This window comes from Lagopus leucura, unplaced genomic scaffold (genome assembly GCF_019238085.1).
Source record: "Lagopus leucura isolate 7727_CA_CO unplaced genomic scaffold, USGS_WTPT01 Super-Scaffold_100012, whole genome shotgun sequence".
NCBI classification, from domain to species: Eukaryota; Metazoa; Chordata; class Aves; order Galliformes; family Phasianidae; genus Lagopus; species Lagopus leucura.
In genome coordinates, this window is record NW_024962267.1 from 7182583 (window position 1) to 7208661 (window position 26079).

At 37.6% G+C, this 26079-nt stretch overlaps 1 protein-coding gene across 4 annotated transcripts in view; it reads right to left on the minus strand.

Moving 5' to 3' along the window:
* ZNF385B (zinc finger protein 385B) overlaps nt 1-26079 on the minus strand; it is a 153008-nt gene that overhangs the window by 114248 nt on the left and 12681 nt on the right. For 2 of the 4 annotated variants that reach the window (XM_042875004.1, XM_042875007.1), the window contains exon 1: nt 2033-2465. In XM_042875004.1, the coding sequence (XP_042730938.1) occupies nt 2033-2057 (25 nt within the window). In that variant the 5' untranslated portion in view covers nt 2058-2465. Of the gene's footprint in view, nt 1-2032; nt 2466-2953; nt 3030-8822; nt 9126-26079 lie in introns of those variants that run through there. The other 2 variants (XM_042875003.1, XM_042875005.1) reach the window with 2 other exon arrangements.

The following is a 26079-nucleotide window of genomic DNA, read 5'->3' on the forward strand; positions in this document are numbered from 1 at the left end:
AATTATTGTATGATTTTAAGAATGCAATACAGGTTAAAAAACAGCTGCCTAATCGATTTACAGATCATATGCTTTACAGAAGGGTTAAAAAAAAAAAAAAAAAGTATTTACTAGCAACTTACAGCAACTTCTAAAAGTTTCCAGATAGAGTCTATAACACATTCTACAGTTGCATTCTAGAGTGACTCTCCTGGATGTTTAGGGTGCCTCATAGACATGCGTCAAGTGCACTTTGTCTTTGATCACTGAATAAACACACAGAGTAAGATATCATCAGGGGATAGTAATTTTCCATGTCACAATAAAAGCTTATTGCAAAGTGATTTAAAAATTCTATATGAATCTTAAGAAAGTGACAATCAGTTTAATATTTTTACTTCACAAATAATAATATGCTTAGGAAGGTTATGTGAAAAACTAGAAAACAACTCCAAAATGCTAACTGAAACAAGAATAGTCACTGGGCCAATTTGCCTTTATTAGGATCTCCCTAGATTCCTTTCCTCCCCCTCCCCCAACCTGCTTTTGTTGTTGGTTTTGTCTGCTGGTTTTCTGTGTGTATGTTTTTCTTTCTTATTGAGGGGGAGGGGGGGGAGGGAGGGGAGAGGGCAGGTTATCTCCAAAGAACACCTTAGCAAAAGCTATCAGCTTTGACAGAACACCAAAATTCTGGCACTGAACCAGAAATTGACCATTACCATAAAAAGAACTGCTAAATGAGAAACCATGTGCTCAGTATAAAACTAATTTCATGCTTTCAAAAGCACACAGTGGCTTCTAGCAAGATAGTGGCCCTGGGACTTGCAAAGACAGATTGGCTAATACAAATGGTGTGTGCTCCTGATGCAGTCTGCTTAGCCAAGCTTTACATGTACTGGCAGTAAATGGAAATTCTCGAATCTTCTGTCAAACAAATACACACTTATCTATAACTTTAGAGCTGAAAGCTATAAAACAGCTGCCTCATAAATATATTTAGCAGGAAAATGCATGAGCTGTCCTAGTTCCTTGTAAAAAAAAAAAAAAAAAACAACAAAAAACACAGCAGTCTTTACACAGAAAGCACAGACATTTTTAGCAAGCAAGAAAAACATTTTAATAAGTATTTTTCAGCTTCTTCCCTTCTTTAATTAAAATACTTACTATCAGAAGATCAAAATAAAATCATAGCAGGTCTCAGAATGCAACATACTAGCAGAACAGTAGTGCTTAATGAGTTTAATTTTTTTAAGTGTTTTGTAATAGATAAATTCTCAAACTTTTTTTTTTTTTAAAACAGGTACAAAGTTCATTTCGTTTTCAATAATGCTTCTGTCAAGCTTAAAGATTTACTACTACAACTTCACAGACTACCTTCAGCACAGTATCTGTTCTCTTAAATAAAAGTTACTGCACTAAATCTCAAATTTAACTGATTAGGGAGAAGCGACAGTCATTTTATACCCTTCTCAAGCAAACTGTCAGTGCAAATGAATTATCGGATGCTATCCTGGGCATGACAGGTCATAACTTTTAATATTAACAATGACAGACATAGACAACATGTCAAATCCAGTATACAATTTATTTCCTTCTTCACTTTCATAGCTTATCTGAAGAATCCAACAGCTCTTGTGCTTTGTATTTAATTATAACTATAATTTGAGATTTAACAAGCCAAAAAGCAAGCCCTTGCAAGGGGTATTTAGTCACACTGTTAATTAGCTCCTTCCTATAACAACAATACAGCACCACTAACATGTTTCAAAAACACTTAGAACACATAGGAAGTCACCTAGTGAAAAGATGCCCTCTGCAAGCAGCAAGCAAGAAATGGGAGCTTGCCACACATTTAGTGTTACTGTGAATATTGAAACAAGAGAAGAATTTATGTATGATATACATTGTCATTTTTCTTAACATTTCCACTGGAGTAACTAAAATACAAATGACATGAGTACAGAAATACTGCTGAACACGTAAGCATTCGCTACTAATATCGCATCACAAAGCAGTTCAGTGAAGTTTAATTAAAAAAAATAATCATACTCACCTCTACTGGGAAGTCCACTCCACATTGTGGCAGTAGTATTTAACGAGCTCAAATGGAACTAAGTGACATAAACAAAACTTCCAGTATGCAACCAATATGATCTACAGTGCTACAGAGCCTTGGCTTCAGCCCTGCTCCTCTGTCACAGTGCACTGGCACACCAGTGCAGCTCCAAACCTTCCCAGATGCTGCCTTATAGCATTGCTCATTGAAAATCCTTCACACGCTGGCAACATTTTAGGGAAGGACAAGCACACTCTGAGTCATTTGTAAAGAAAGCAAAGCAATTTCAGTTCTGTATCTTCATGCGGACGGAAACACAGAGCACTGTCAAAGTAGAAGTCTGAGGTGAATTTACGCTGAGAAACAGGCAACCTAAGCAGTCATTATCAATGCATGAAATCAGCCAGTGATCAAATTCAAGCAAACCATAAAAAGGGTATGATTATGAAACGCTCCACAGATCCAGCTCTAAACCGCACAGAACGAAGAATCATTTATCTAGCCTGTGTAAATGTTAAAAATAGCTCTGTCTCTTCTACAATGAGCACGAGACAGAGGAGAAGCTGTAGCCTGTATTGTGGTGGATTGCTACTGGGAAAAATCTGGCAATATAAATTAATGATTCCTTACAGTTTTTCTAAATAAGATCAATTTACAATTATGCAGATGAACAAATAAGTACTCTTTAACCACATAACTGACAAAGCCTATCAGATTTATACAAATACAATATCTGCTAAAGAGAAGCATAAATGTCTAGAGGAATTTCAGAATACTGACCCATCTGTACAGACTGACAGATTAAACATTTGTCCCCCTTAAAAAAAAAAAAAAAAAAAAAATCAGCTACTAAAAGCATGACATTACACAACCAATGCCTTTGCCTTTCGAAAACAATAATAATTTTTCATTACTTACTATGAAAAATCTCCATGGCTTATTAAATTCATGCTCTTCCTACTCCCACAGAGCCTTTCCACTGTGTAAATCCTTTTGTTTTTTCAGGTACTTCGTATGTTTTCTTTCCCAGAAAAGGTAAGAGGGCATGTGCCACTGTGCACACTCACACCCTCAAAGATTTTAAATACAAAGTGTAATAAGAATCAGATGTAATCATGAATCAAGTTTAAAATGAAATAGAAGGACACAGGGGTTTTTATTATAATACCTGTGCAGTTATCCAAACATACTACTGTGTCATGAGACAGCTATGAAAGAAATTTTGGCTGGCTCTGTTCCCAGATGAGGATACTTACTATAAAGAATATCTGATTTACTTTTGAAAGATAAAAATAGTAGGAAAAAAAAAGTTAGCTTATTATATTTTATTTCATTCATTTCTGTACTCAATCACTGTTGGAAAGACACACTGAATAAAACTGATAAATCCGTATTTAGAGAAACCACTTTTTTTTTTTTTTTTTTTTTTTTTTGAATGCTACAACATCTGATTCTTGGACGTCTCAAATGTCAGTTCTTTACCACAACAGAATTGCCCCCAAGAGAGATTATAAACCGTCAAAGATGAGTCTTCAGCAGAGATTTTTGAAACAGGACTATACTTGCGCACACTCATGTGCTAGGAGCTAATGCAACAAGTGGCAATGGTTGTAACCAATTCCATTTTGAAACCCTTCCCCACTCCGCCTCCAACAAATCCCCCCATAAGCATTTTTTCCACCAGACTAGTCACATACCAGATTTGCTTACAAGTGTCATTCATGTACTCCTTGCCTCCAAGAGGATGACGTGGGGACTACAGGTGGATAATTGTTCTGATACCCATTTATCACTTCCAAAAAGCATGTTTTTTCCTTAATTTTATATCACTTAAACAAATAACAGAAAAAAAGAGCCCGCTTCAATGAAAAAAAAAAATTCCCACTATTTTCTTGAATACTCCTGACTTTATTTTTTTAATCATTACCTGTACTTTCACAATGCAACTACTCAAAGACAGAACAAAATATTATGAATACAGTTTGCAGCTACTAGCAAATGAGACCATTTTTAACATCAGCTCTGTCCCTTGATATTCACACTCATCATCAATATTTTGTAAAGAGTACTAAGAGCATAAAAACAACCTGAACTCCCCTTAATTTCAGAGCAACTAATTACACTAACCGTAAGAAAAATAGCAGCCATTCCACATAAATGTGTTTCATTTGCAAGAAGAATGCTAACTTAATAGCATATAATTCCTAAGTAAATTGTGGGAGATATTCAAGTGACAGAAACAACGTAGCAGTATACCAAATACAGCCTTGTTCAGAAGAACACTGAATAAGGAAGTCAATTTACACTGCAGTAAGAAGTGAAATACTAGGTTTCTCAACAGCTCACAAATTTAAGTTATATTACAAGAGTATAACCTCTTTATTACCTTCTTCTAGTACAATTTTTAAAAAATTTCTTTTTCTTGGGAGACTCTATGCCAAATAGACAAATTTTGCCCAGAGGAGGACAGCAAAGAGGCAGAGCATCTCCCTTTCTCACAGGGACAGCAGAACAGTCCCCTGACATCACTTCACTTTGTCTCACAGCAGCATCTTTCCTTGGCTTCCCAAGAGGGCTGCAGGCAGCAGAGAGAGAAGGCAGAACAAGAGCTGGCCTTACTCAAGTCTAGAAGAGGTTTGGGCACAACACAACAACAAATAAACCCATAGCGCATTCCCATTACCCTCTGTAGACTTGCGCACTACTTCCATAGCTTCATATGCAAGAGCTGAGGAAGACATAGCTCACCAAATTTTTCAAGATACTGTTGGTTGCTGCTTAGCATTTCTCTGAGTATTCACTAGAATGAGTAATAAACATATTCTGTAATAAACTTAGATTATCCCTGTTTGCTTATTTTTTCTTCCAGAAGAATGTCAGATACATGCAGACAAGGTATTTTAGGGTCCAGTTCAAGAAGCTTAAAGCAAGCAAAAATTCTATTCACCATTGAGCTGGCACAAAGCAGTTCAGATGGCAACAAATCTACATGGCAGTGAGTAAGTCTGGGTCCTGCTCAGGATTCAAACCTACGTACAAAGCTGTCCATTCAGGATCTGGGTCTGCTGGCAATCAGAAAAACAGGGAAAAACTCCACTGAAATAAGAGTAATGCACTGCAGTTTCCTTTGATTGTAACAGACCATCACTCAACCCATGATTTCTGATTCTCATAACTGATCTTGTGAAGTTGCACTGAACTCATGCCCTGTCAAGGTGATTTCCTTCACCGTTCTGTAAAAGAGTCCTCTGCGCACACATTTACTAGAATAAGTATATGCTCGTGCATGTGAGTCTACCTGAAACAGTCTCAGAACCATTTCCTGAAGTTTACCAGTAGTCTTTTTATTTTTTCCCCCAAGTCAGATATTTAGAAAATCAATTACTAGTTTAAGCAAGATCTCGAAGAAAGCCCTTGTCATTTGGCACAGCTGAAGACCCTATCGAACTCAAGACATTTGGTTTGGGAACCCAGTATTCGAGTTACCTATCTAGGCCATAGATCCTGTAAAGCATGTGCATCCAACCTGCTAGTTTATGTTTTATTGCCCTAATTTATTTATTTTTATGTTTTATTTAAAAAAATGTAAGAAAAAGTTGTGTTACTTAAACTATATTGTATATTTCATCTGCAACCCAAGACAGCTCCCCTTCACTCAAAGCCACTCAGGCAAGCCAAAAGGCTTGACACGATTCAGAGTGCTTTAGAAGTAAGCCTCACTGCCTCCATTGCCTTGAAAGGATGCCCAGACTTCCCACATAACGCAGCATCACACAAGATGGCAAAGCAGCGCTAATTTCTGTTGCCAAAAGTGGAAAAAAAATAAAATACAATAGAAAACCTGACTTCTCCATGCTGCCTTTTGCTCTCCTCCAGTGCTCAGATGGGGCAAGGGCACCCAACGAGTGTGGACCGGAGTGTGTGAAGCAAAACCGGCGTCCATCAGAGGAGAACTGAGACGAACAGAACGATACCGTTTAAAACCCTGCCGCAGCACACCTTCACAAACGGCTGATGATCGCTCGGCACGCCGGTTCCACGGCCAGGCCGAAGGTAGCGGCAGCACGCATTGGTGCCGAGCACGGCGCAGGCTGCAGCCCCACCTGCTGGGCGCAGGTACCGCTGCACGCCCCGGCCCGTGCCCTCGGCGGCCGGCTGCTGGCAGAAGGCGAGCGGAGAGCAGTCAGCACGGGCCTCTCTTCAAGCACCCAACTTTTAACTTCAAGCTAAAGAGAGGGTGTCGTCAGGTAAGTGCATCAAATCACCAAGCCCTTCTCTTCTCGGTCAGTTCGTTTCTTGATTCAATCAATTCTGCAATTTGTGCAAGATGAGAAAAGCAGCTTGTGATCTTTGCTTTCAGTTTTAATTTTTAATTTCAAATTGCTGTGGAGAGACTGACGTGCAGGTAGAGCACAACTAGTAAAATTGTGTGTAAACTCCAGTAATGGTGGATAATATCTTTTGAAATTCTATGACAAATTTGCCTTTAAGAATTAGCTTTTAAGTTATGAAATATTATTATGTCCAAATACATAAATCCCATCATCTGGATACCATAGATCTAGTATTATTGCCAAGAATTAGCAATAATTGCCAAAGAATTCCAGGTCCCTAGACTTAGGAAATTTTTCCATGAAGGACCATTATAGAACTTGAAGGTATGAGCAACAATTTGAGGTTATATATGTAAAATACGTTGGAGGCTAAAAATTAAGAGGATGCATTATAACATCCTGAGACCACTTGTCACAAAGGGGACTTCAAAAGAAAGAATATGAAAATACACCTCGTGACTCCTTTGTGTCTATTTGCGTTTGGAAGAAAGCCCACCAACAGCCAGTGAGGCTGGAGATGGCCCTTGGATGGATCAGTTCTGTTGCACAGGCTCAAAACAGACAAGTTTGTAGTCTTTATCTCTGTATTCTGAACATACATTTATAGGCATGTGTATTCCCAATCACCTTTTTAATATTATACTTATTTATATTTATTTATTCTATATTCATCTTACAAATGCAGAGGAAAAACCTCACTGCAATTAGCAGGAACCTTTGTAGAAAGCTTCAAATGCTCATTAACTGGTTCAGCAGAAGGGTATGTAGTTGTAACAGTGAAGTGTAAGAAGGGCTATTTGCTTTCTTTGCACGTGGAATCAAGTCTGTTCATTGGTGAGGTGAGATGAACAGAATTGTTCTCTTACCATCTGCACAATTAATTGTTTACAGTGTTAGCCAAAGAAATGGGAAAGGCAGACTCCCATTACAAGGGATAATAACACTCCAGAGGACATGGATTAAAACCGAGCCTGGATAATATCAATTTATAAGAAAATTAATTTCTACTTATTTTTGAAAGGTGTTCTTTGAGAATGACATTTTGGTAAACGCTGTTCCTCTAGTGTCTCTTAAGCATTACATTAAGCTGTCTATGCAAGACATTTTTTTCTTCTAAATGCTTATGACACCAACATCCTTCAGCTATGAAAAAAGCATACCTATTTCAACACGCAATGGGTAGACTAGTGTAAGGTACTAAATAAGTAGCATGTGGTCTAATACAGAGATAAATGAACAAAGCATATTGCTAAAAAAAAAAACCACCACCAAACAAAGACAACAAAACAGGAGTTTTAACTCCTGTGCCATATGGTAGCCTCAAAGCCTGTGTTCCATCAAACTTAAAATTCACTGCAGTATATTCATATTTACTTGTCTCAGAATCAGAAGTGTGATTTGCTCTACCTCTATTAACGTGTATGTAAACGAGCTCTTTAAGATCAACCTCAGCCTTTTTGCATGCTACAGAATTTAAAACAAACAAACAAAAAAAAACCACCCAACCACCCAAATGTTGTTTAACAAAATAAATGGAAGGGGAAAAAAGTATCTATTTCAACTATGAGTAAGAAAAGCATCCTTGAAGTGCTCTAACAAATTTTCTTCAGTGTTTTTAGAACATCACAGAAAAAGGATAATCCTGCAGCAAAATCCTTACACACTGAACATCAAAGCAATAGACCATCTGGCATACCAGGATCCCTTACAAAAACGGAAGGAAAGTCACAATATCCTTTTCCTTACAACTGTAGAAGTTCAAATTGTTCAATGAGTTCAACCTCCTATACGCTTAGAGAAGTAGAGAAATAAGACTTTTTTTCATAGTATATATGAGTGAAGTTTAGCAGAGAGAAGAGAAAAAAAGTTTGTGGTTTTTTGTTTTTTTTTTTTAAATGTAACATTGCAACTTTTCATATTGCTTGGGCAAAATACTTATTAGGAACAAAGGACTTCTGTTTTGTCCTGTTAATAAAAAGTATTGCTTCAAATTACTTTACTTGAATTAGAGTAATTAAAAACTCAGACCTATAAAAGCAGAAACAATTAAAGGACCAGGCTGTTGAAAGTTGCAGCTCTCTTTTCCTACCAGTATATTTCTTTAGAAGTTTCTCCTGCCCATACAACATCCTTCTAGAACTTGTTTTTTTGAGAAAAACATAAATGACAAATGCATTGCTCTTTGAAGCCAGAACAACTACTTTTAAGTATGCCATAATCTCAACTACGTAAGGCCCAACCCAGTCATTAATCATGCACTGACATAATAGTTTAAATAAAATAATCTTCACAGGAGAAGAAATACACCAACAATTCTCAATCTAACAAAATATATGAATATAGATTAAAAGTAGCAATTATTTTTAATGGTTATGCTGGGTGGGGAAGGTAGAGCTTAAAACCTTCCTTAAATTTCTTGTCCAAAATGCAACATTTTCTTACTGATTAGGTACCTGTGCTTGTACTTGCAAATAAGGTGCCAGGAGCTGTACTTGTAGGGAGCTTTCCATTATTTAGCTGCTTCACTCTTTTCAGGTGAGACTTGCCATTGTAATGAACTTGAGCTTGTGCTGCAGAGTTCAGCTGTATATTGCACACCTCGCAGAATGAAAATAGTATCTTCTTTTTTTCTTTGCCTAGTTGATAGTCCTGTCTGTCATTTTTCAATCCTTTTTCTTCAGAACTCCGTAGAACAGCTGGCTGATTCATAATCCCATCTTCGAAGACACGGTCAGGACTTAATGGACGCTTCATACCTACAAAACAAAAAGAAAAGTGTTACTGGAAGTCAACTAGTAATGCTTAATACCAAATCAGTATTTTTGTTTTCAAAATGCAGTAAAACAAGCCACCAATTCCAATACATAAGGTTCCACATTGTAGAAGCATCTCTTTGTGGAGAAATGTCTGCATTTGTGACACACCTCAGAGGCAAGAAATAAGAAGGTGGGTCCACACCCAGTGACAACTCACAACTCATTGCTCTGTTCTTCAAGCTCTCTGATTTAAAGCAGGTTCATACTTACATCCCCAGCAGAGGTTTAGACCTTCATATAGAATCATTAGGGTTGGAAAAGATCACAAAAAAAAAAAATCATCTAGCCTGACAGCCATACATACCACCAATATTGCCCATTGAACCATATCCCTGGGTACCACATCCACACATCTCTTGGACACCTCCAGGGACAGTGACTCCACCACCTCCCTGGGCATTCCATTCCAGTGCCTGACCAGTCTTTCTGAGAAGTTTTCCTAATATCCAGTCTGAACCTCCCTGGTATAACCTGAAGTCAATCTCCCTCATCTTATCATTAGTTTCCAGGAGAAAAGGCTGACTTCTACTTCACCACAACCTCCTTTCAGGTCATAATAGAGAGCAGTAAGAGCTCCCTGAGCCTCTTCTTCTCCAGACTGAAGAATTCCAGTTCCCTCAGCTGCTCATCATAAGACTCGTGCTCCAGACCTTTTACCATCTTTGTTGCCCTTCTCTGGGCACACTACAAATACATTTCCTCTATCTCATTACAAACCGGTTCCAGAGCTTTTGACTTTCCTGTGCCCATAGTATTAACTGCTGCCCCAGGTAGAATTATTCAACTAATGATTTTCTTTCATCATTATTTAGAAGACAGTAAAATGTGTGAATGAGAATAATGAATACTTTCTACTGTTATTTGCACCCAAAACTTCATACAAGCATTAAGACTCCTATGATAGATAAATCTATGTAGATGTCTATAACTGACTCTCAACTCCTTCACTATTACAACTATTATGCAGAAAAACTCCAGCTCAAAGTTCATCTTGTGGGAGCTAAGCAAACGCATAGCAAACGGCAGTCCCTGGACAAAAACTCAAGAGTCTGAAATATGCATTTGTCCCTAGAGAATAAGACCTCATCACAGTAAATGAACTACATTGAACAAAGAATCTGTTATTTGTTTTGTTCCCACAAGATAGAAATATAAAATATATATAAATATATAGATGTGTGAGTCTGTAGGTACACAAGTGGTTTGTTTAAGGTTATTTAAAGGATTGTTTATATGGAGGGATGGAGTACTTCATCACATTCCTTACTCTAGCCCATGCTTAAAATCCTAGTATTTGTACAAACTCCTCCCCAGTCATGAGTCATTCTTCCAGTATTCTAAGTCAGAGTAGTTGTAGTCATTTATCCGTTTCACACAGCTCCCAGCTCTGTCATCAAATAAACAAAAAAATGCAAGCAGGACATTCATTAAGATGTACATCAAATATTAAAACAAAAAAAACATTACTGCAGATTCCAGGTACCTAATTTCTTTTTAAAACGCATTTCAGGAGTGGATCCTGAAAACCTAGGCTGTCACACTAAATCATTTAAGCGTAAGTATCATATTTCAAGGCAAGCAACCAAGATCCTCCACTCCGCTGAGCTTAGATGACATTTTCATCTGAAAATTTAATCTGCTCAGAGCTTTGGTATTTGTTACTTTTCAGTGCATTTTTAAACCATAAATAACTTCCCCCTGTGCCTTTTGTTCTCTGATTTCTATTATTTTATTTTTACACTGCTGCTCTGGTTTTTATTCCCTGAAGTAAGAGGCTGTTGGTTAAAAAATAAATAAATTATATTATGCTGTTGTTTTGTTTTGTTTTTTAAGTTCTACTAACATTAGAAAAAAAGATTTAATAATGAAACAGGTAACAAAAAAACTCAGCTTGTCAGAGATTTCATAACTGTGATGGCAGAAAGCAAGTACTGATTCAATATGTAATTCAATAATTATTTCAATAATTCAGTAAACTTTAAGCTCTTTACAAAACTCCATTAGTGTGAATGCATTTAAAAGTGGCAGAGGCTCATATCTGCATTGAGAAGTGACAGGGATCAGAGGGACAGATGCTCGGTGCAGACAGAGAGAGTGGAGTTCCTCCAGCAGCACTGCAATCTGCAAAGGGGTACTTTGGGAAAAAGCAGAATGGTACTGAATTAGGCTGCTGTCACTGGAACATGGGATGCATACAGTCCCAGCCTGCACCATCCAGTTTAATTTCAGCCAAAACAGTGAAGCCTTTCATTTGGCCAAGTCAGACAGCTATGCAAGATGCACCAAAGCAAAGTGAGTGGGGAAAAAATGAGAAGAATTCCTCAAAAATGCATTTCCAAGGTGACCCGGATGTTTTTTCACGTAGACACACCCAGAAAGAGCAAGAGCAATAGCAAGGACTTGAACACTGCATCTAGACCCTAACGCAACATCCCAGCAGCCAGTCCAGCAAGAAAATCCATCTTCACACAAAAAAAAGAGAACTAAAAAAAAAAAAATAAATACATAAACAGAACAGTTTCAAACTTGCTTTTAGTACAAAGCACTATCTTGGCTACATTAGTAAGGAACAAGTGAGAAATACAGAAAGCAATATCTTGTTACCACTTAAGATTTAAAAATCACAACCTGAAATTTTAAAATAACTGCTTAAAGTTGTCTAAATTAAAAGCGACTTGATAACCTCCCTCCCCACAGCAGCAGGGAGCAGCGTTTGCAGACTACTTCAGAACCAGTACCTTCACCAAGCACCTTCAGCTTGGCTGTAGGAACACTCATACCTACATGCTCTGATGCTGGAGAGGACCTGTACGTGCAGCCAGAGAGCAGAGCAAACCAGCCCTCAGAAGTCTGTTCCCATGCAGCAATCCCAACCTTCCTCTTCCTGGAACGTGAGACCTGAACATTTGGTACAGCAAAGCACTTAAATAAGGTGTGACATAATCAGATGCAAAGCCATGCTCCTGCCTGCTGCGAAGAGCCAAGAAGATCCTATGCATGCACTGAACAAGCAGAGGTGGCTTCTGGGGCTGGCTGGGGAACTGCACCACCTCTAGAAACTGATGCAGGCACCTTCCCAACCTGTCCTGCAGCCAAGAATGGTTCAACACACGGCAAACATGAAGGCACAGTCACAAAACACTTTCCTTTCCTCTCTTAAATTACTCTCAGAGAAAACTGCTCGACTCTCAGCCATTTCTGTAGGTCCTGTGAAGTAATTGACATCTTTAAAATGCCTTTTCAATACCCTTGCCCAGTCTCCTCTGAAGTGAAAGCAATGGTGGCAAATATCCACTAAGAATTTATAGCAGAAGTACCTTTAATACAACAATGTATCTTCTACCATAACTGATCAGTTTCTGTGGTATATATATCTATATAAAAAAAAAAAAGCAAAAAAACCCACACACTCAAAAAAGATTATTATCTGAAAGGTCCCATCTTTCTTTAAATTCTACCTCCTTTCCTCTTTAAAATTTTGGTTGGAAAAACACCTTCAAAACTCTCTGCTGAAATGTGCTGGCTCTAAAATACAAGCACAGTTGGCACTGAGTCAGCATAAGAATCTTAACTTGAATGTCCCAGGAGACATTCAAGTAATCAAGAGATTACTTGAATGCTTTGTGCTTTTATGAAACAAACTTGTACAAGAACTTACACAAAACCAACCTCATAAACTTAACTTAGACATTCTTCCGTCTAATCTCTACATTTGCCATATACTTGCATATATTCAAGTGACTAGGAAGTCTTTCTTACCCCATTAAGAAAAACGCAGCCTTTCACTGCAGAGATTCTGAGTTCTGGATGGTATTTATTCTCACTCACCAGGAGTCAGATAGGAAATGGGGCCGTTTAGCTGCTCAAGCTTTTGCACAGCTCACTAACATTATCATGTAACAGAGGCAGCTACTTGAGACTACAGTCAGTGAGCTGAGAATTAAGAGAAGTTATACGATCGTTGTACTTTGCAAAATCAAGAAAGTCCATTTAAAATAATTGTTATCTACGGGATTTTGAAGTATTTAGAATTAGGTTTAAGACTAAATAAAAAAAATACAACTTCATTACAAGTGAAAATAATGGGAATTATCATACGGGCAAAATACAACAAAATCAGTACATCTGTGATAGTCCGGTCAGATTTACCAGCTGCTTATGTTCGCATTTAACTCTACATAAATATTGACTTGAAAATAAGAATTCTATAGAAAATATTTTATGGAACCTTAAAGAATGCATTATTTTCAAACAAAGTGATTGAGTCCATGGTTAGAAAATGTATCTATACATGTTTACATACAGCATCTCCTAATGAGTTTCATGAAAGCTAATCATTTCGCTCAGCTTTAAACGTTAATTTAAATGAGCAAAACTTTTCTATAATGCAAATATGCTTTCCCTACCACATGCACAATACTGCCAATCTACATAGGTTGCTCCAAAAGTAATGCTTCCTATTTGTTTCCATGGCAAGTAGAACAGATACAAATAACACAATAACACTGTTTGATAGAGCAAATTTTCAGCTACAAAACAGTATTTTTCAGTATAATCATCACCATCAGCTATGCATTTTTGCCAGCGATGAACAGAAGCCTGCATGCTGTGCTCATAAAAATCTGCATGGCTGTCCAGAGCATGTCTTGCCTTTCATCTCACTGTCACCACTGCTGAAACGCACCACCCACTGCCTCACTGCACTCACTTCCACTATTTGGTCTCCATAAATGCTCAGGAAGAGTCAATGAATGTCAGTGGGTGCCAATTTTTCCACATGGAGGAATTCAATGACGCACCATTGCTTCATACGCATTTCCATGTCAGATGCCATTTTGTCAGACTGCTGCCATCTGTCACATGGCAACAAAGTGTAATGGAATACTGGTGAGAAGGTCCAGCCTCTACTGCCGTATCTCCAATATTCACCTCTGTAGTCATGAGCCAACATAATGAAATCGCTTCCAGAGCAGCACCTATATATGAGTAATCTTCACATAAAAGACACAAAAATTGTTGTTCCAAACACATAAATCAAATCTCCACAAGCTCTATAACTCAGGCACCAATATAAAAAAAAAAAAAACAAAATGGTGAGCTTTTAAACCTGCACCATGTTCAGCCCTCATGCCCCTTCCCCCAGAAATAATAAAAACACATAATTATGTACAGGACTGTCATTCCAGAGCTATTTCATTTTTATCTTTCAGCAGACCAACATTTTTTGCACCTTTCCTAGACAAAGCTGATCACAGGGATTGGGTCCTAAAAACAGTTTAATTCACCTTTATTCACTTATCATTACAAGTTCTACAAATTGCCTCAGCACTGTACTGACACTGTCCTCCTTTCATCTGAATCTGGGTCTTAAATTCTCTGCCTGTGTAAGGCAACAGAGGAGCTTCACTTTAAAAGCAACTACCTATAGTTCAAAAGCCAACATGTATTTTAAACTTTATTATTTAGTGTATAACTCAATGATTTCATTTAAGACTAGCAAGTGTAATTTGTTTCCCACTTTCCTATAGCCTGGATACAGTCTGCTATTTGTTAAGTCTCAACAGCAGTCAATAGATGCCAACCACAAATTAAAATACTCCATTAGGAAGCACAATACCATGAATCACCCTGAAGTGACTCACACGTTACAAAGATAGCGCCATATCATTGTAGCAGTATTTACTCAATTACTTAGAGAACTAGACCCAATTAAAAATTGAAAAGTGAGAACTTAAAGACAAGAAAAAAGCAGGAAATGAAGAACATCTGTATCCGTTACAAAATATCCGATTGATCCAGAAATTCTAGGTTCATAAAGGGACCGTACAACACTTTCATCTTTCACATGTACTTATAATTCCGCTCCTTTCTCTTGCATTACCAAGTTTTTGGGCTCCCTCCAACTCAGGATATTCTATGACATTAAGTTCTTCTATTTCAAACCAGATATACTCCATTTTACTCTGATCAAAGTCATTCTCAAACTGCTTCCTCACATAACAGCTTTTAGATATTTGACTAAGCTGTTACCAGACTAAACACTTTTCCCCATCACGCTTCATCCTGTGTACAGAGATCTGTCCGAATAGATTCTGCAAGCAATACCACAGCAAGAATAAATTAGTGATTTATGACACCACATTAAAATTCTTAGTTGTCATGAGATACCCTGTTTGGATTTCTGAAACCACATCTTCTCGGCCTCTTTCAGCTGGGAAAGAAATCTAAGCATGAACCTTCTTTATACTTGAAGCCCAAAGCAATTAGCCTTTCAATTTAGCTAATTTACTTTTAAGCAGAGTTGTGCTTTCTGAGGAGCTACAAAGAAGTATTATATATAGCATACTGCTGTAGGTGAGAATGTGCAAATCTTTACTCAAAGGAAATAAGCTTTTGGTTATCCTAATGAATTAGTAATGGTTACATGAAGCATTCTTTTCCTAAGCACTGGTCTAAACTTTTGCAATGCCCATTCCTAATTAGTTCATACTTCAAAGAACCACCATGCTGGAAATGTGATTAGAATACCAACCCTGCATGGATCTCTGCCAGGTAAGCAAAACAGAAAACTTACCTTAACAACTCACATAGAGCAAAGATAGTTTTCTTTGTTAGCCTTTGGAAACAGTCAAATGAGTTATGGAAGAAATATAAAAATTAACTGGCTTTCTACACTGTTACATTTTCAATAACGTTCATTCAGACAAGTGAGGAGAAAAAACAAATGTGAGAATCAAGACAGCGTTGAGCTGTACACTTCATAAGTACCTCTCATGAGGAAAAGCTATGCATGCAGATGGAAGAGCCAAGTCTCTGTGCCTAAGCTGGGGTCTCACACTGGAGCATAGATCCTCAATACTGCCATAAAACACTCAAAAGAAACAAACAACAAAAACCCCAACCAGTTCAAATATATCCGGAGCACTGTCTAAAAGGAACTCACTAGAACGATTTTGGAGAAGTCTTATGACCTTTCTTAGGTTTTCAGACAGTATTTCCCAAACATAGATAAACTATGGAGAGGCATATGGTTTGCACCATCTGGGCAACAAGTTCTATTGGGATACTGCGGTGAACAGCATATGCGTAGTGCCTTGTGCTCAGTCTCCTACAGTGTTAAAAAAGCACTAGAGACTATTTTGAAGCCAACCTTGAAAAATCGCCCATATGTGTAAGGGACCAATTTCCTTTCTTAAAGTGTGTTCCTCTTTCTTCTGGTACAAATCAAAACATAGAACTGCCATGTTTATTCTTTGTCTTGTTCTGAAATTCCTCAAGAAGGCATCACATTCTGCAGCGTCCCCACCTGTCAAGCTATTTACTATCCCAAATTCTACGACCCACCAACTCTTCTTTACTTCTTTCAACTGCTCACAAAGCACACAATGTTTTGTTTCAAAACTACAGTAAAAACTGGATGGTTCAGAAGAGTTAATTCATTTTTATTCCTTGCATCACTTAAAGAATAACCAGTAAATCATGCACATCAACCAAACAGTTAAATACAGTGTTAGCCAGCAAGGTTTTTTTTATACTGGTTTAATAAGTGGCAATAAGAACTCGGTTTGCTATTCCCATACAAGCGAAGTTTTGAATGGTGTAGCATGACAAATGGCTGACAGCCCCTACACTAACACATTTCAGAATATTTAACATTTGAACAAGATTCTCTTTCAACTACGAAAACAGATGGTTGTTTCTCAACACAAACATTAGCTGTTCAGTACAAGGTAATTCATAAAATTGAAAATGTTCAAGTAGCTAGTATTTTGCTTTGTTCTACCAGCCCTGAAACTGTCCACTTCAAGGAAACCTGAAATTAGACCTACTGTACTGGACTGAGAGCTCAGCTGAATTGGAGTAAAGAAAATCACTCTGGATTTAGATTATGCTAGACTGACTGCATTTGCATCTGTCCATGATTGTAGCATCTTCTAATTACAAGCTTTCCTCTTTAGGAAATCTTTACTTGCAGATTTTCTGTCTTTCTTAATATTAGCAATAATAGATTTATACATCTTATTTGACAAAGAGAAGGAATCCTGCCCTGAATTAATATATCTGACTACTGCCAAGAAGGCTAATCAAGTGTGGAGTCTAAGCAGCAATCTTGGATTGTGCTTCACGAAGAGTAAATGGTTTTCTTATAACCCAATTTTGCTTGATGAACCATTTAAATAAGTTGTTACCTACTTCTTGGGAATCTATCATTATACAATCACATATTACATTAGATTAATATGTGATTTGTTAAGAATTTTTATCTGATTGTGGACAAACACGTATATACTCAAACATCCAACCTATAGTTGCACAGGGCTTTTGCTCTCTCCCTCCATGTTTGTAAGTCTACGAGAGAGTAGATCTGCCAGGAAAGCAGCTATTCAGGTTCCTTTAACCCAGCATCACTGATGGTCATTATCAGTTCACATTTAGATCTTATTTCATTCAGGAACTCTAATCTTTTATCAAAGCCCTAAACCACAAATATTCTGAAATTCTAAAGCAATGCTCAGGAAGAAAGGAAAAAGAATAAAATAGACCTGAGATCTTGAATTACTTCCTTGTCAAACTAAACCAGGATTAAAATATCTCAGATGCCAAAATGCCAAGTAAGTAAGGCAGCCAGTAAAAAAAAAAAAAAAAAAAAAAAAAAATTAAAAGTAGGATGCAACATCACCTCCACAAAAGTAGATCAAAATCATAAAACTGCTGAATTTTGTCAAGTTAAAATGAGGTGTTCAAGCATTTTCCTGAATGTATTCCCTATTTCGCCTGTTTTTTTACTTAATTAAAACGTGGGAACATTTTATCAATTACCAATTTAACAAAATATATTGTATTATATTGTCTAAGAATTTTCAAAGATCATTTTGTATATCTTATGAATTCTACAAAGTTGTATTGCTGTATTCTTGCATCTTTCCAAATATTTCACCTAAGTAAAAGGATTCTTATTGTATTCATCCACAGAAAAACGTCTAAATCGAACACCACAAAATGCTAATTAACCATATTTTACAATTCTAAAGATCAGAAAACAAATATATGAATGAAAAATAAAGAATGTTTAATTTGAATCTGTCTTCAATATCATATTCAAATAACTGCTTTTTTTTTTTTTAAATACAAATTCATCTAGGATGTTTTAGATTATGTTTTTAAGCAAAAATTAATACCTCCATGTAAAGTAAATCACTTTTAAGTAACTAGAAAGTTGTTACAAAATAGAAGCATTTTCACTGAAGCATCTATTTTTATTACAAAAAAAAAAAAAGTTTCAGGCATGAACTTGCGGGAATAAAGATCAAAATCCACTGACATAATGGGAGATTCCCACAGGGTGCTTGTATCTGGCTTTATCTCGCTTTATCTTGCTGGTTACTTTATCTTGCCTGAGCATTATCACATTTGAGGAGCATGTAAAGCTTTGGTCACAGAGAGCAAAAATCATTTCCTACCTTTCTCAAAAATACCAAGAATGCACCTACCCTAAAAGGGAGCCTTAACAGAAAAGCAGGCAGAGTGGACAGCCTTCATATTCATATAGCACAAGTCTGACAATACTAGAAGCTGAGTATAATTTGTAATGAAAAATCAGTAATTCAGGATACAGCATGATAATATTGTGAAAAAGCTCTTGAACACAAGAACAAGGACTTTGAGGTCTATGTGGAATTAATATCTAAGCATGAACAAAGACCAAACAACATGAAAAAAATAGCATGAGACAAACACATCAGCTTGCTTGACTGAACTAAAGATATGAGGGAGAGAAAACCCTGCTCAAAACAGCAAGCATGGCCTATGGCCATGAAGACCAGTCCTAAGATGCTCCTCAAGAGGTGGTCCCAGGTGAGTCATCCTAAATAGACTGTCAACTGCCAAGTAAAATACTGATTCTTGTTTGGAACTGAAAATATATTGAAAGCTACGCATCCTTTAAGTATAAAGGTAAAGACACATTTATGTGTCTTTATTATTATTTACTTATTAAGTATAAAGGTAAAGACACTATTATTAACAAGTTCAGATTTATAGTTAAGAGAACCACCCAGCTAGTGAAGTGACAGCCCTGAAGGGATCACCTAGCTTGAAGTCATCTGCAGGAATGGAAAAGGTTCAAGTTGGCTCTGTTTTGAACATATTGTTTCACTTTCCATTTTCCTTGTTTAAAAGAGCCACAAACAATCATATTTTGTGCTGACACAAAGCACAGAGATCCCTGGCATTGCTAAAGATATGAGACTGCTCAAATTCCACTTAAGCTTGCACAGATGTCTGCTCACCTCAAACTGTTGGTCACCACCAGCTTTTAGTGATCGCTGCTTGCAGAAAATCTATTCTACCTACCCTATTCCACACTAAAATGAGCACTTCAATTCATAAAGAGTGAGGCAGCTTTCTGCTGTTTTCACTGGTATTTCTCACCTTTATCTAGAAATAGTGTATGCATATGCTTCCAGGCTGCAGATAATCCACACCACTCTCCCCTCAATTCTTCAAAGAACCTGTTTGAGTGCACTTGCTTATACAAATTTGAAAGATAAATCCTCCTCATTCCTTTAAATTCCAGCAAATGTGATCATACTGTTGCATTAAGTGGGATTGAAAACTTTTGGACATACCTTTCATGTAACGTTCACATCTTAGTTTTAAGCTGAAAAGTACACCTTGAATTAAGATTCACATGGGATTTCTTTTTTTTTTTTAAATAGTTCAACAGTATATTATTTGGATATTGTACTTAAGTGAAAGCATCTGAAGAGACTCAGATAATATATTGCTCTCATCCCCCAAAAGCTATATATCAAAGAATGACTGACAATTCCAATATCATTAAACTGTACAAACATTTCAAACCCCACACCATTTTAGTACTCTGCATCAAGGAACTGGAAGCGCTGCAAAAACGAACAGTCAGGTCAGCTGTTTGAATCTGTAAAGAGAATACTGTTTTGTTAAACTTTCAGCAGATACACAGACCAAGTGCAAATAAAACATGCTTTAACACTTAAAAACCAGATGCCTTAACCACAGTGGTTACATGGCAGATGCACAGATTTCCTTCTCTCCAGCATGTTTATATTCAGTTCGTCCTAGAGCTTCATACTCAATTGGCTTTACCATCTAAAATAACCTACATAAAGATCTTGTCACATAAATAACAAGTGGTCTAAAGAGAACTGATCTAAATAGTATTTCTCAAAATACGCAGATGAGAACAAACTAGTTCAGTGCATAGAGCCACAGAAAGGATCAATGAGGGAAGCTGCACGTGTGTATTCTTGTGGATCACCCTTATCTACTCCCATTTTCCCCTTCTCACAGATGGATGATGCACAGACACAAGCATATGCACATCTACAGCAGAAAAATCTGTGCTCTTTCAAAGTCATTTTATAACTTTGGGTCCAAATTGTCCCCTTCCTTCACCTATTAACAAAACCTATACTGCCAGAACAAGGACATGTTTTATACCACAAATTTATGCTCATTATCAACATCAAGTATGACCCAATATGAGTCATCTAAACATTACCCCTGACACTGTCTCTTAAGAATCAGAAGAGCTATTCTTACCACAGAAGCACCAACAATGACTAAAGGTCTGCCAGAAGTTCCATGCAAGTTCACCATCAAAGCTAAAACTATGGAAGAATCATCACCTTATACTCACCCATATGATGGAGATGGATCCAAGATACACAAATTCTCTCTGTGCTGAACACTGCATAACGTGAGGTTTTTGCAGTGCTGACTACATACCAACTGCAAGTGCTAACAAGCTGTGTCTTCCTTCGGACATTTACAAACATCAGAATGCTTATTCATGACAGTCCCACATATCATCTGCCATCCCAGATGGTGACTGGTGGGATGCTGATTTTGTCCTAAGGCAGTTACCACCCACCAAGATTTTATATGCAGGGCTAAACAAAAGCATGTGCCATCTGCTGTCAAGTTTTTGAGACCTGCTAGGTTAGTTTAAGTTTATTTTAGATCAGACAGGTCAGGAGGCTGTAGCTCTCAAAATGCTCAGCAGAAGAAGGGTAAGTTGTGCTGTAACAGACACACAGTAAATCTCAAGAACGAGTTGCGAGGCATTGCTGGGCCCACCCCTTACACCCTGAGCACAGCAAAGGATTTTCACTGTCGTCAGTGGCAAAAGGCTCATGCAGCCCACAGGCACTGAGCAAACTGGAGGGAAATTGAGATCAGAAAACACGATTAAGCTCTGCAGAACTTAAAGACTTCTTTGGCCTGAAGAATTTTATTTTATTTCATTACAGACATTTTCCTTCTTGCTGACTGGATGTTTTTTCTGACTCCTTTCCTTGTATTTCTCTACTGCTGCCATTCGGACAGGTTTTCTCCACCTTAGGATTTCTTTCCTGCTCTTTCCCTGTTCCCATATATCTGTAGATTCCTCTCATTCTCCTGTTCATATGCTGTCACACTATATACACATATGAGAAAGTAAGGACAATTAATTAATTAATTAATTAATTAAAAAGAAGAACCAGTGTGACCTCTTCTGCCTGCTTTACAAATCACATGTAGTTCCTCTTACTCCCTTCACCTGTCACATCTATTTATGGATGGTTAACAGAATACAGTAATCTCCCCAGTCAGGGACCATTAAGCTCTCAAATTACATAAAATAATGCTACACCTTCTTCAATCACCTCATTAAATCTCTTTTTCTATGTTAATAAATAAAAATCTAAAGAAGTGGAGCAAATAAACACAGCCATCAGCTTGTTGGTTTTTTGGGGGTTTTTTGTCAGGTCTCCGTTTGCGCGGGGCTGCTTTCCGGCGGGGGGCAGGGGGGGTTTTGTTGTTTGTTTGTTTTCCCCAGCATACCTAAGCCAACAGCCTGAAAACCTCTCACCCGAAGGAATTAATCCTTGCAAAAAAGTTACACCGCTTATTCACAATGATGGAGAAACGATTACTGCTTCAGCTCACTCCTTAGGAACTGGGATTTCAAAACACATCCAAACTGCCTGTGAGTTAACACCAGAAGAATAGGACATCAGAACAGTGGAGAAGGAGCACTAAGGTCCAGTACTGCACAGTAATGATATCAGGGGTGCAGAGGTCTCTGCTGGGGCCTGGGCAGTCAGAGCCCCTGGTGCCACAGACCGCATCACCTTAGCTGTGCTCACTGGCACGCTCCTGGGAGCCTGGCAGCAAAGACTGAAGGCAGACAGCTCCAGCCAGCACAAGCACAGCACTTCCTGCATCCTTGGGACAGAGGCAGAAGTGCAAAATCCACAGAACAGTTTCCTCCAAGCTGTAGATTAGCTCTTCAGAAAAGATGGAGGACAACTAAAGATAGAAAATCTGGACAAGTACATGCAAAGAGAAGTCTTTGTCATCTCTCTCCGTTCTAGAATGTACTGAGCAACCAAATGCAACAAGGGGCACAAGGTAGAGTTTCTCCATGCTCTCAGCCAAAGTTTCCTTAGACCTTCAAATTACTGTTTGCACAATCATCAGCCCTGCACCAGTTTAAATCATACTAGACTGTTTCCTCTACTGCAGGGACCACAAATACCAATCTATGCGTAACTACTGCATCTACCTGTAAAGCACCCAGATTAAAAGTTACCCACATAACCACTGAGTAATTAAAATGCAATACCACAACAAAGTTACTTAACATAAAAAGATGTGACAAAGTTACACAGCCTGCTCTTAGTCTTATACTGCCATCCTGCCAAGAACAAAGTTCTGGAATCTCTTTAAGGATATAAACATTCTTCTATCACATTGGAATCTGAACTCTTCACAGAAATTCTGCTCCCATAAAAACGTCATTTTGAAAAGGGATAAATTTCTGATGAAGGCAGTCACACTGAAAATTGGCTGTTAATCTCCTCTGAATAAATATAACCCCTAGAAAGATGGAAGCATGAGCAGAATATTTATTTTTTTTGCACTTGAAAATGCTGAGGTGCAGAACAAGCAGCTTTCACTTTAGAGCTTACAGCTGAAGTTACCCTTTCAAAAGACCAATTTAGTCTCATGAGTTACTTCCCTCCAGTCATTCACTTTTCAAAGCCTTCTGCAACTTTAAGATTGCAGTAAAACTGACTCTTATATCCTGCTTCAGTAAATCTCTCCCTCATCCAGTCTCATTCCTTGGAGATGTTTGGTGTTTTCTCAACTTCATGAACACTTATTAAGAGATGTATGGAACAGTAGACTTCATAATGCAATACATCCTTGTGATAAACAATTGCTCTGGTAGATCACCCGACTGATGAGGACCTTATTTGCTCATAGCAGTTTATCTAGTCCATCTGTGCTTTGCTAAAGAACTGATGCTAGGGAATCAAATACAATTTCTGCTATTAGTTTTAAATACAGCATTATTGCCTTAAAAAAAATCCAGCTGGCTGAATACGCCTTCTATGCTGACATCAATGTGACAACACCAAACACTTGGAAAGTTAAGAAAAACTAATTTATCAATTTGAGGTCTCCCTTTCTTATGACACTCCACTAACCAGTCCATAGCTGCTAGCTCTCAAAATTCTTTTCTTGAAGCTTTAAGCATTTCTCTTAAGCCTGGTTCATGCAGTTATAAAAACCCTCCAGGAAATGTAGGGTTTTTTTTTGTGTGTGTGTGTTTTTTTGGGTTTTTTTTTTTTGTTTGTTTGTTTTTTGTTTTTGTTTTTAATATCCCTCTAATCCTTGCAAAGGAGACTGGAAACATGAACTCTGAAGACTCAAAACCTAGATGGGAATTAAAGAGAAACCTATTTCATTTTTCTTCTAGGACCTGACAAAGGATTTTTGAATGTTTGGAGCTGGCATTATTTCTGGCAGCTAACCAGGAGTGTTGCAGCTCCCTTAGTCAGGCACTTGATAAATCCTGTACTGCCACTGTGTTTACTGCTGTAAACACAGAGCTTTAAAAAGACCCTCAAATGTAGTCCTCTTATACCCTGGTCTTTATCATTTAGCACCATGTCTAATGCCACTTCTCCTATACCGGGACTTTAGCTTCCACCATTCATGCTAGTAAGATGCTCCAAAGTTGCAAGTCTCCAACAGTCACATCTGTCCTTGGTCATATGAACTGCTTATGGGTGATATCCTGACACTTGCTCTGGGACAGTGCTAACTTTAAACCCAAAGTTCTTCAATGCGTGCAGGGAAACAAATAACATTTACTTTTTTTTTTTTTTTTTAAAAATACAGCAAAAGCAAGCGTGTCCTCTTCCCCCATGTTCAACCTCCCCCTTCCATTACCCTTTATACTAAGACTAAGGAAGACTCTCCATAAAAACTAGGATCTCCCTTTCCCTTATCAGAATAACTCTCTGCAGCCATCTCCATCTGAACTTATAAGGGCAGCAATTAAAGCAGCTCCCTGAATTCTAGACAATTACACATCACTTTTGTAATTCCATATCCCTAAAAATCAGGAAGTTCAGGCATCACCATTCACTTACTGACACACTTATAAACAATACAGAAATCAATTTTTGATTTTTTTTTAATCACAATTCATTAGGTGCAGCAATTAAATAACTGGAAAGAAACAGCAAGAGTCCTCAGTTATCATAATTCATTCCACTTATGCTAAATGGCTGATTCAGCCAGTAAACAAACCACTAATTAAATGACACTTGTTGTTTTTAAATATTTATTGGCCTTTTACCGACGATACACAGACAAAGCCCAGTTCCATCATCAATGGAAACAGATTGTCATTTTTCCACAGGAAATCACATGGGAAAGCAACTCAGAGAGTTCAGAGACATGACAAAATACACCCACAAAGAACATTACAGATATAGTTTCAAAAAAAGTATCCCCCACTAGAAAATCCTGTTTAGTAGACAGAGTTTTTACTATAAATGAATCTATTTAGTTGCCATTCTTATTGTTCAGAAATTGCATAACCACTGAATAGCATCCTTATATACTGTTTGAGTACTTTCAGACAAGCATCACAAATGAAAATATGGAAAATTTTACAACTCTAAATATTATAGAAGCAACTTCCAAGTTTCACATTTCCCCTAAATTTAAAATAAGAATCAAACTTGATACTAAGGAGTAAGGTGACAGTTTTGGATTCTGAGCCCTTTAAACCAACGATGTCTACCATTCAGAGGCTGTTCTTGAACTACACTAATATTGCCCAAGTCTCCTCAATCCTGCTAATGATTTACCTGGGGCTTTGGCTCAGACAGCAGTTCTAACTGAGCTAGCAAAGATCAACAAATATTTTGGGCTGTACCCTCAACTTCACCCTGTCTTCTTTGATATACGAAAAAATCAGAAGATTTTTAAAAAGAGTGAGAAGAGGGAAAACAAACAGCTTTAAAAATAAATAAAGCAACCACAAAAGCAAACATCAAGCAGTAAAGAGAAAGAAGCATAATAAGAGCAAACTCAACACAAGTACAGCAGAACCTTCAACTGCAGTATGACTGTAACCTAATACTGATCAACCTCAACGCCTTGGCTTCTGAAGATACTCAAGATTCTACTGCAAATTTGTCTTGATTCAACACGAGAGTTATGGGTTAGACACCATTTGCATTTTATTTAGTTTTTCACCGCACACTTGTGGTCCACCCTTACATTCCTCATACTGCAAAGATTCCCAGAAACAATTGGAGTATGTGAAGAACAGCAGCAAGCCCATGCCTACCCTTGAGTTTCCTCAGCTTCATAAATGCCAATGGCCAAAAAATTTACACAGCTGATCACCTGTGGATTAACCACATACGAAGTGTCAACATTTGTAAGACATACTCTTTCAACACCAGAAACAAAATTTAACAGGTTTGTCCACCCTGCCTCAGCACAGACCCAAGTTTGTGCACATCTCCCTGAGCAGGTACAACACAAAATTCCATATGCT